The sequence below is a fragment of the Coccinella septempunctata genome, chromosome 3 (assembly GCF_907165205.1).
Source record: "Coccinella septempunctata chromosome 3, icCocSept1.1, whole genome shotgun sequence".
In the NCBI taxonomy this organism is placed as follows: Eukaryota; Metazoa; Arthropoda; class Insecta; order Coleoptera; family Coccinellidae; genus Coccinella; species Coccinella septempunctata.
In genome coordinates, this window is record NC_058191.1 from 43,322,946 (window position 1) to 43,335,486 (window position 12,541).

General features: G+C 37.4%; 1 protein-coding gene across 5 annotated transcripts in view; it reads left to right on the forward strand.

The window, feature by feature from the left end:
• Window positions 1–12,541, forward strand: part of LOC123310238 (alpha-actinin, sarcomeric) — a 32,618-nt gene that overhangs the window by 6,178 nt on the left and 13,899 nt on the right. The window contains exon 1 of one of the 5 annotated variants that reach the window (XM_044893701.1): window positions 12,105–12,353. The exons of 3 other annotated variants lie outside the window; for them this stretch is intronic. In XM_044893701.1, coding sequence (XP_044749636.1) covers window positions 12,123–12,353 — 231 coding nt within the window. In that variant the 5' untranslated portion in view covers window positions 12,105–12,122. Of the gene's footprint in view, window positions 1–12,104; window positions 12,354–12,541 lie in introns of those variants that run through there. One more of the 5 variants, XM_044893702.1, reaches the window with a different exon arrangement.

The following is a 12,541-nucleotide window of genomic DNA, read 5'->3' on the forward strand; positions in this document are numbered from 1 at the left end:
CCATGTTTAATCTTCGGCTGTTTACCTTCCATCCACTTGGCATCAAGCGATGAGAAAGTATAACTGTTTACAATGAATCACTCCGTACATAATAGTACACAATACTTTTCGTCACTGAAATTAGAAACGATAAGACATTCAAACCTATCAATGGGAAGAAGGTATTTGCCAAACTTCGAATTTCATCCGTGTTTCTGGGAATTGAGGATACGGAATGTCTGCTTGAATCACGCCATTGCATCATTTCCCTCAACGCTATTCAGAAATGAATCTTTGTGATAAAAATTGGAAAAATATACGTATGAATTGCAGGCACCTCTTTGTTTTGCAACAGGACTAGAATCCCACTAAAAATGAAAGTAAAGGGAGCTTTGGAATTGATTATGTAGTGTCACAAATTTAAGCCCGGTACTTTCACCTGCGAATAACTAAATTTATTCGATAGATAAGTCTTATTCTTAGGATAAGTAAAAATGCAGTCTTTTCAGTTTCAGATAGTGTTATTCATCGAATACATCTGTCATTGAAACTTAATTAAAATAAGTTATTTGTCATAGATCGAATATCGGTACGTCATTATTGGTTGAATTTTTTAGATTCTTGATGTATGGTTATTCTTTGTGTGATTTTCACGAAATATTTGATTTCTAGTTGGAATTATGACAATTTCTACAATGCGGTGTCTTATTTTACATTAATCAGTGAAAAGTAGTATACCGTGTTTTCATAGAATTGTTTTTCGTCAAATGATTTTATCTGCAAGCACCGAAATAAGGTATCCTCCAGATAGGAAATTATTTGACAGATACTTATTGACACTGAATAAAATTTATTCGAAGGTGAAAGTACCGGGCCTTAGCTAGTTATTCTGAAGGTAATTTTGTTTTTCCAGGGTCGCATAGCTCATTATGAAAACCTTTAATGGCTATATCTTTTTATCAGGGCCGATTCAGAAAAAATGGTATAGGAAAAAAGTGTTTCTTTTGACCTCAAGCATCTACACTTACAATATTTGTAGGAATCAGAAACTCACCCTGCATATAATAATTATCTAGTATTAAGTAGTCTTTCTTCTTTTTTATTATTACAATTATTGAATTTTTTATGTTTTTATTTCAGGTATGAGATCAATTTTCACAGTAGGTGAGTCCAAATCGACTATGACATTTTCAGGATCAAGTTTTGGGTCTTAATTCTCGCCAAATTTCTTTTCAAGAAAATCTATTTATTTGAGCATTTTTCCGTATTGTCGGTCACGAGTCCTCGGTCATCGGTGTCAAGTTCGAACACGTAACTTCTTCATTACGTGCACGTCCATCCCACTGGTCGATGGTTGTGATTCATAATGAGCCGCATAGCTCCGCTTTCAACTCATTTGATATTTGCGGTAATTGTCTGGAAATCGAAAGTGAAGTCCGTCAAATTTCGAGCTATTAACATTCCGAGCAGCTAGCCGTCTTGCCGGCCGTTCCCCATAAGGAAATTCTAGATTCAGAGGAAGTCTGTCCCTCTTTGGCTCATCGTTATGGGTCGAGATTTTTCTAGCATTTTACAGGATGGAGGAATGTCGTCGTCTTCCGATTGTATTTGGTTTTTTACAGAAGGACTTGTTTTCTTTATCGTAGAATGTTTTAGAGTTTTTTTTCATTATGATTTCATCTCGAGTCACACTCAATACATCGAATACACTGCATAAAAATCGAGAGAATATTTATACTTGAATTAAAATTTCTTTATTACTATACAAGTTGAGTCTTTGGATCCGTAAAAATATTTCAACAGTAGATTCTTGAGGTCAAAAGAAATACTTTTTTCCTTTACCATTTTTTTCGAATCTGCTCGGTTTAAAAGATACAGGCTGTTGAAAAATCATAAAAAAAATGTTATTTTCAGAAGGTTTTATCGAATGAAATGAATTTCGGACTATAGTTTTTCATTTATTTGATGAATCTTTTTCTAACACAAGATATCACCCACGTCTTCCAGTTTTCTCATTACGACCATTACGTACCATAAAAATACAAAAAATTCAAAGAACCCAACTGTTGCACTAAGTTGAATATTTGTAAAATAAAAGTATTCCTCATATTTTCTAGTATAATGCGCCGTTTTCGAGTAATTTGATGTTTAAAAAGTATCTGGAAAATTTGAAAAATTGGATACTTTGGCTGAATACAACTCTGTTTGAAAAATCCACTGATGTATAGTGTCATAGATTTAGCTAGTTATTCTAAAGGTAATTTTGTTTTTCCAAGGGTGGCACAGCTCATTATAAAAACTTTAAATGGTTATATCTTTTTATCAGGGCCGAATCAGAAAAAATAGTATAGGAAGAAAGCGTTTCTTTTGACCTCAAGAATCTACTGTTGAAATATTTGTACGATTCAAAGACTCACCCTGTAGATAGGTGGAGATGCGTATGTTGGCCTATTACACACATACACACCCAAAATATGGTCATCAAGACACTTAATGGCCTTACAACTTGGACAATTACTGTGTTGGTTGAACGAAGGTTTAATGGTAGTTTTTAAAGCGTGGAATCGCTATAGTAATATTGCTCGTGGAGGGTGGAAGAGCAAGAGCTACAAGTGGCGCACGAGATCGGCTAAGATGGTTGACTGCACGACGAAGAATCCCTTTTTCACATTGATAGCTCATTCCAGCAAACTATTGGATAGTTTTTTCGACCCACCGCAGACAGTTCGCCAATTCTGGTTTCTGTATTTTTTTTTTTTTTGTTTGCCTCCCAAATGATTTGTTAGTGATGAAAGCATGAGACTGAGGAAAAATTGGTATTTTCTGTCGTATCATTTGGATTTTTAATATTGTGATTTAAGTTCTAGGGATTGTGGATAGCTTATCGAGAATCAGGTATTGTTTGACATTTCACCTGGTTCAAGAATATTTTATTGGACGCAAATGATCATGGATCGATAATTAGGTCAGGTGGTTAGTTTGGTCTCCTCAGATGGAATTTTCTGCACGGGTAACTCTGCTATAAATAGTGTTACGTATAAAGCATTCATCATCTTCGTTTTTTCACTTACTTCATTGAATATTCCTAGGCCGGTATGAGCTAAACGATTTACATTTTATGGTCTACCGCTCTGACTTAATCGGATCGTGATCACTTTCACTAGTACACTGGAAACTGGTGTAGAATATGAAGTTAAATGCGAATAACAAGCAATGATGCTTTGTAATTCGGAACAGAGATCAAAAACCCAATTGGGTCATCGAGAACTACACCCATCGATCTAACTTCTTCCTCGTATACCAAAAACACAGAAACCATTAACGATTAATGAATATACGCGAGGAAATTGACGTCTTCGTGGAGAATTGCTACTGTTGGGAAAAAGTTCAAGGAACTCTTACGAAATAGAAAAACTGTTTGCGTCTAATGCGGTAACCGTTGTTTATTTTGGCCCATAACTAACTGGATGAAACGTTATTAACGTAGACACATAACCATTAGTTGCACAAGATGAAGATAGTTATTTATTTGAGGGAGGTTATCTTTGGATAGTTTTCTTTTCTCACTGAGCAAATCTGACTTGATCATATTTCTTCATGCGCATTTTCCTAGTGTATCTAGACGTTATCTTATTTTAAACAAGTGTCTACCTAGTGTTTCGAAATAAGCTTCAAATATGTCTCTTATAAATACACTGCGCAAAAAAATTAACGAACATTATGGAAATCTCAAATTTATTCTACAACTGAAGGTGTTTCCAATGATAATTATTTTTATCAGAATTATGCCTGCATATGCTATCCACTTTCAACGGTTTTCTTCAATACAGATGTTTTTTCCCAGCAGGAATAAAAAAAGATGATATTATCAGATTTTGAATGTATTGGCTCCATTCTAAAATCAGTTGTTCTCGATCAATTCTAGTGATAGTTTTTCTTTCGTTTGATTTTCTACGCTCGATCGCTATGCAACGCGAAACACGCAATTTGACCCAAGAGGAATGTGCCCAAGCGGTAGTTTTGCGAGAAGAAGGGTGGACATAAGGTTTGGTGTTTCCCATACAAGTGTGTCCAGAATGTTGCAGCGATTCAGGGAGACAGGTATGAATGTCCGAAGACCAGGACAGGGTAGACCACGGGTAACAACTGCCATTCAAGAACGTTACTTGAGAGTTTCTTCGTTGAGACAACGGTTTGCAACCGCTCGCCTCCTTCAAATTCAGCTTGAGCAAACTCATGAGGTGCAAATTAGCACTCAGACAATAAAAAATCGCCTCAGAGGATATGATTTAAGACCTCGTGTCGCTGCAATAGGCCCAGCTCTTACCCCAGCCCATCGAAGGGCGCGTTTGTATTTTGCGAGAGAGCATATCCATTGGGAAGAGGCCGATTGGGAAAGAGTTCTCGTCACAGATGAGTCTAGATTCTGCCTCTACCATTGTGATCGACGTTCCCTTGTCTACAGACGTCCACATGAAAGATATGCTCAGTGCAATTTCCTGAATACTACTGGTTCCGGGGGAGGATCGATTATGGTATGGGGTGGAATATCTTTGACTGCTCGCACAGACCTAGTGGTCGTTGATAATGGAGCTATGAATGCTGATAAGTATATAAGGAACATTCTTGAAGAGCATGTAGTGCCATTTGCCCCATCCAACTCGGAGAAATCTGGGAAGGATTAGATCAGAACATTTTAAGATCACTCATTTTGAGTATGAACCGTCGTTGCCGAGCTGTAATTAACGCAAGGGGTGGAAATACCAAGTATTAAATTACTTATCAGCATTTCAGTATTTTGAAAATTGTTCATTTCTCTTCTTTCACATAAGATTCGGTGAAATCCTGAATTTTTTTCCATTTAATGTGTCTTGTTTCGTTCAAAATCTTCCCGAGAGAACATAAAAAATAAGTTATAAAGTCAATGTATAGTTAACTTTCATTAAAATTGAGATTTTCAGAATGTGCGTTAATTTTTTTGCGCAGTGTATTTTAACAGTAGATTCTTTAGGTCAAGAGTAACACATTTTTCCTATACAATTCCTTACGATTGGGTTCTGATAAAAAGATATCATTAGACTATTGTCCCAAATGATAATAATTGTCTCAACATAATCAATTTCATTGGAAGAATTGACTATTGCCTTCCTTGAACGAAACCCTAATTAATGTGAGGTAGATCTACTAGTCTACTTTTTTCGTGTATATCTTTCATTTCCAATGTTTTGGATGAAATGATAAATCTCTGGAGATAATGCAGAATTAGAATTTTCAAATTGCATTTGTTGCGTTGATAATTGACGAACCAACGGGTTTTATTGCCTTCCCGACGTTGAAATATAGTGAAGAAAACGAGTGCCAATCATCGAAAAACTCTGAAAGCTTCGATATCCATGCATAAATTCCAGTGGCCCACAGTCTATAAGCTTCTGACCGTTATAAATAGAAACTCCTATGTGGAGAATTCTAAAATTAAAATATATGTGAGTAAATGATCACGAATTTAACGCGACAGCCGGTTTTTCAATGAAATTAATCAGTTTGTAGTATCCTGACTGTATGGATTCGGGTCGGATTTTGGCCCGGTCGCCGGTCCACTTTAAGGCCCGGTTCACACTGACAACGAACGGTTTTGTCCGAAAAAAAGCTTCATATAACTTCGGTTTCAATTGGTGCTTATTTATATTGACACATATTTAGTAAAATGTTTTTCGAAAAAAAATCACGAGTTTTTTTATAAAGGAGAACATCACTTAGAATGCTATTAGAAACTGAAGAGTGTAGATTCTGTGGCGAAGTATAGGAAACTCCTATTGCCTCGTCATTGCAATCCAAGGAAGGTCTTGGACGAGAGAATCATAGTAGTAGCCTTTGATGCCCTCTCAGAGACTATATCTATGTAACTATGTCATAGTTACTTTTGGTAACTATGACTTCTAAGGTAGCCAAATGCCCATGACTACCTTAAGTGTCAGTGGAGTCATAGCTTTTGCTCACTCTAATCTATGACGCTTGTGTTCTTAACAAACTTCTCGATGTTGAATAGTCTAAGCATCTTTGGAGAACATCAATATAACTAATTATGGATGTTATATGGTTCCTTATATCATATTTAAAACGCCAATTCCTCGAGTTAATGCCCCAAAAATATAATCTTCTCGGAAATAGTTCAAAAATCAAATTTCTCTACACCGCAAAGCTCTCGTATTGCGTCCATTCATCGCCCACAATCGTCCGTTTAGTTTAGAAATTCCTGAAAATGAATAAGCCGAGAAAAATGCATCGAATGTCACTTACGAAATCAGAGTAACGGATATTGCTCTCTCCAGAATGCAACGAATAAATCCATGAATCATCTGCTGTTGTGCGTGTACCATTGTGCCATGGACCATGCTATTTCGGTCTGTTTAAACACGCTCTATAATAGGATAATGAGGCAATTTACCGACTACTGTCGTTCCGATTTTTAAGGCGCGGACGGACGAGCGGACCTGCCCGCTCGAACAAGTTCGACGACTCGAACAAAACTTACAAATGTTGACTGTCGAAATATTCTTAATTTCATTCAATTGAATTCGGATGTATCAGCTATTGAGACAGATACCTCGGAATGAATTAAAGATGCTGCAAGTACGTAGATTCTGAATGCTTTGAAACTGCAGCTACAGTTTTTAGTTCCTCAAGCAATTTCAGATTAAATTACGAAATCAAATCTGGTTCTGAAAGCAACGTAACCGTAGAGTTGTGAAAAATAGTAAGTTCTGGCCTATTTCAATGCTTATTTCAGTGTGATGATAGCTTTAGAGTGAACAGTTATTTCGCTATTCGTTGACATTGTTGCTAATATCCGATGGTTTATTGATGAAACGCTAAGAATTGGCATCCGTACAGAAATGATTGGCTCTCGAATACTCATTTTCATTCTCATAATAAATGGAGTAAAAAAAAACACGAATGTGTTGTTTGAATTCCAACGATTGTTTCAGCATTTGAAATTTTTCCAAAGTATCTTCATTGTTTCGCTTCTAGTTGAAATTATGACAATTTCTACAATGACATTAATCAGTCAAAAGTAGTTTACCGTGTTTTTATAGAATTGTTATTCGTCAAATATGTCTGTGATCTGTGATGTCACGTGAAAGCACCGAAAGACATCCTTCAGATTAAAAATCATTTGACAGGTACTTATTCACCATAGTCAAAATTTATTCGAAGGTGAAAGTACCGGGCCTTAATGTTTGAACATATTCCGAAAAATTTCCTAATGGTAATAATATTTCCACGATCTAAAGATGTTATATAAAACTTTGACAGCACAGCATAGCACATAATACCTCAGTGGTTGAGGCGTTCTGTGATGAAACCATAAATGTGATGAGGAAACAAGAAAGTACCCTCAAATAACGTCAAAATTATCTTCGAAAACACGATACAAGAGTTGTTAATTGATGAAGGTAACCGAAAGGAACAAATAAAATGAAAAAAAAAACATACATTTCCATTGTTAGAGTTTTTTCGAGTGCGGCAAGCATTTCTGAACTCGTTCATTGAATTGACACGTCGCGTAGCTTTCATATCAGTTTTTCCTGCCCCTTTTCCTTGCTCAACCATTAGGTATTATCGAACATCCGCCAAAATCAATCGATTCTATGCTCTCTCGAATTAAATGCAATGATGCAAGTTGTATAGCGAAAATCCAAACGCCTTGACGCGTCCGAATCGGTATCTCCGTTTATGAAACATCCTGTGTATTTGTCGTTGTAATATACAGGATAATTATTACGTTTCCATCATTAACGTTATCGTTCCTTGATTCATCCACACTGTTTGTTCTGGCTATCGCTCCACTACAATGGTATTCCGAACCATTCTTTTTCTTGCTCAGTACCGAGCGAAGATTGCAAATTGGGGATGTCTGTGGTCGGGTCGGACGCGCCTTTCTGTGATTTTTTCCGAGTGACAGTTTTGCAGCATGACTTGTGAGGTGTCAAACGATCCCCGTATTTATGGGGCTCTTTTTCGGTACAGTTTGAACAACGTTCTCAGTTCACCGGACAGGGATGATGTCAACATCAAGGTAAATTTGTTGTCTTCAAACGTGAAATCTCAAGTAAGCGATTGTTGAAGTAAAATGGAGATGATTGATGACACTCTGAAAAAACCCTGTAATCTGCTTATTATATGAGACATTAAGGATTAATTATGTAGTTCAATTGTTCGACTTCATTGCTTTCAAACGCGAAAAGTATGCAATGCTATCATGTGTAACAACATGAATATTATCTTATCTTATGGTTTTGTTTTGAAACGTTCACAGAAAAGAACCCTGTGGGATACCGTTGAATGAGTGTTTTATGCCAGTGCTGATATTTCGGTAGACATGCAGATAATCGAAGACAATAAAATAATCCACACGTCCTTCCTCTTTTATTTTTCTCGTAAACTGTTGGAGGTAGGAAAGAGAACAATTTGCATTTGGAACATCAGTTTTGGATATACTTCATACCGTCCTGAGTTTGTCTCATTTCCCACTCCAAGATACTGATCGACTGGCTTGGTGCAGAGTAACGCTCTACTTGAATTGTCAGCCGCTTGCATCTTCAGTACCCAAAACACCCTGAACAAATTTATTTACTCCAAGAATCATTTAGTTTTTCAGTGGAGAACTTCCCACTCTACGCATAAAAGACCATTTTTTGTGGTGTAAATTCATATTCCCATGGAATATCGTGTTTCTCAGACATTTTTTGCCAGCACTTAAGTATATTCCTATTGTTCTTATCGATCAGGAAGCTCCTTATAACAGGATAAATGTGGGATTTCGCCGATGTAATCGAGATTAATTGAATTGAATTGGACGCATTCAAGGTAAATTCTAACGAAAATAATCCACTTATGCGCCTTGACACATATAATATGTATATATTTCGACCGACACTACCCGCCAATTATAAATCGTAATATTTATTCCGTTCAAGGAGCGATCGTTCTTCGAGTCCGATTCTAGATATTCGCCCAAGTCATGCTTGAAATGATTTGTTGGTTATTGAGCGAAAAAGTACCCGACAACGTTTCGAGATCTCAGCTCTTATACGTATATGAATATGTTCGAGGTAGAGTGTGCCGTATAAATTAAACTCCATTTGGCTGGTTCGATGAATTTTTCGACGGATTTATTTACGATTTCGATGACATGAAATTGCGAGGTCGATAGCGTAGCTAAGAGTGCTTGAAATTCTGTTTATGTCGACGGTTAAATTGGGAATTATGATAGAATTGAACGAGCCTGAATCTTTTTTTTATGAGAAGTCCTATCGAATTGAGGAATTATTGACTTGATGTGGCCGATTCTAGATTCAATAGGGGATGCGTTACTCTCCGAGCCTGAATTGGGTTGCCTGACACCTGTTTGCCAGGCGTTTATTATCCAGTCGCTAGCGACACTTTACGGACAGAAAGCAAGACTCTTCGTTTGTCAGTCACAACAATAAGATTGACCGTTCCATTTCAAGCAAACGTATCAAGGTGGAATTTTTGCTGGAACGTGATGGAATCGGATCTACACAAAAGATCTGGCCAGACGTAATGAGCATAGGAATGTCAATATCCATAACGGTTTTGATCGAGGGCTCGTGCTGATAAAAAGACGAAAATTGCTCGATGTTTACGTCGGTGAAATAAGGTGACGGGCACGTACGTTGCATATATATCTCAATCTCGGCTTCATTTGGGTTTCTGGCAGCGGACCAAGAGGCACGCATTCTGGAAAATAATTACCGACAACATTGATATTTTCAGATGAAATAAACGCTAAGTAGGTCAAGAAACCGAGAGAGATTGTTGCGTGGAAATTGGAAACTTGATCGGAGTTCGGATTCACACTAGGTTTTCGTCAAAAGATATCAGGATATGATAATAATAATCGTCCATCCTTGTTTTCCTTTTCTTTTCTCACTGGAAGCTCATGATATTGGAAGGGTTGACTGGCCACCTCGCTCTCCAGACGTGCATCGAGCATGTCTGGACAGAGGTGTCTAGACAATTGTCCCTTTCAAAAATACAATCAGCAGCTTCCTGAAGCTTCGCTGGATATTTGGACCAAAATTTCATAAATCGTCTCATCGAAAGTATGCCTCGAAGAGTAGAATGCTTGAGACGAGCTCCTGAGGGACCAACCAAGTACTGGCTTAACCATCAGACTTTCAATTTTATCTTTATTTAAGTTCTCTCTATTGTGCAATTCTAGGATATTTTTTATTTTCAATTGAAATGTTTCTCTATGAAACTGGTGGAAGGTCAGTGATTCCCATCATTGGTTAAGCAGAGTAATTTACTTCTCGACTGCTAACTCTACCACCTGTTGAAGCCTATTCGGCATTTCCAGTGCCTCATTCATTAGCTGAACAACGTTTTCCCATAAGACTTGATGTTATCTTAAATCATATCCTTTATAATATAACCGTTGTTTATGCTACGCCAATGCTAACGTACCGAATTCTTTCAATGACTAACTATGCCACCCTCTACGTCATACATCTATTTACTGGGCGAGTCTTTGACTCGTATAAATATTTAAACAGTAGATTCTTGAGGTCAAAAGAGACACTTTTTTCCGAAACTATTTCTGATAAAAAGACAGCCATTTTGAGTTTTGATAATGAGCTGTACCACCCTTGAGAAAACAAAATTATCTTCAGAATATCTAGCTACATCTGTGGATCTTTTAAACAAAGTTGTGTTCAGCCAAAGTACCCAATTTTAAAAATTTCACAGATATTTTTTATTTTTGAACATCAAATTACTCGAAAACGGTGCATTATACGAGAAAATATGAAGAATACTTTTATTTTACAAAACGTTCAAATATTCATAAGACAGAGACATTAGATAAAACCGTTGGTGAGATAGAACTAAATATAACATTTTTTTATGGTTTTTAAACAGCCTGTATCTTTAAAAACCGAGCCGATTCGGAAAAAATGGTAAAGAAAAAAGGTGTTTCTTTTGACCTCAAGAATCTACTGTTAAATTTGTGGGAGTCGAAGACTCACCCTGTATATCCTTTTACCTATGGTACAGGGTGTCCGAGTTAAAGTGTCCCTATACCTTTTTGTGGAAACTAAAGGAGCTAGAAGAAAAAGTTAAATACAAAACTTGTCTGTAATCGATTGAACTTTTATTTTTTATAACCCACCTTATTACAAGGTGCTCCGTTTTTTCCTGTTTGGTATCAACACTTTTTCGTCCATATTTCTGAAACTATTCATTTTACAGAAAAAGTTTGAATAAACTTTTTGCCCATTTTAACCTGCTCCACATGATGAACAAGAAAAAAATATAGGTTGCCTATTGAAAAAATTAAGTTTTGATTAAACTCCTATTTGAATTTTCAACTTTAATTTTTGAAGACCCTGTGTATCAGATTGCTGAAAATAGAGACGTACAACGCATGATCCAATATGTCGACAAGAGCTGGGCAAAATTTGGTTTTGATACATTCATTAGAAAACTAGTATCAGCTGTTTTAGTGAGCACCTACCTCGGCACCTACAGCTGTCAAAATTTTAGGAAAAAGTCGAATATCTCAGAATCGGTGCTACATAGGACCATGCTTGTCATACCAAAGTTGCCTTAAAATTTGACAAGGAATTCAAAAATGCAATAATATACAGGGTGTTTCATTCAAAATAAGAAAGTTGGCTGATGGTCATCGTAAACAAACAATGTTTGGAGATGAGAAAGCGGTCAGAATGACCATGAACATCTGAAAAATCAAATTACGATCTACGGTTCGACGAAACTAGAGAACGATGTTAGTTAACCGTGATTCACGCGCCACGGGGAAACACTCGGCGGCACAGATTACAGAGATTCTCTGTAATATGTGCTCGGCGGTCTAAAAACCATGTTTCGGCGGCCGTTATCGAATCCGAGAGATTCCTCTCCTAATCCCGGACCAGACGGCGAAAGTACCGAGAAGTCCGATACGAAAACAATATTATCACACGTCGGAGAAAAACCATGAGGACGTCCGATCGCGCATATGGCCGATTAGCCGTTTTCCCTCTATGTCCGATTAATTTGTTATTATTCTCGTTTTTGTTCGCCCGTCGCCCGGTACTACTACTGCTACGCGAGTTACCATGAAGGTACACCACGTCAGGACCGCGTGCGAAGACGCGTGCTGCTACTCGGACGTCGTGGACGCCAAAAGGACGCGGTTCGACGTCCCCAGGTCGCCGCCGGTCAAGGGTTACGTCGGTAAGAATTGCGATTATCTGAGGTGCGAGAACAAGGAGAACAGGGGATGCGACAATGACAGGTGGAGGTTGGGGAAATCTAACTTTACCGGCAGGTTTTCCCTGCCGATCGCGGTAAGTTTCATCATAGTAGTTCATTTCGAGGGATTCAATTTTACGCGAGCTTCAAGAAACTGATGTTGGATGGGGTTGCCGCTTAGGGGTTGAAAGAAACACCCAATTTAATTGCCAGAAATTAAGGGGAAATGAAAAATAAATTGACGGGTTGATGGTTGTAGAAATATTAATTTTATTATGGACTT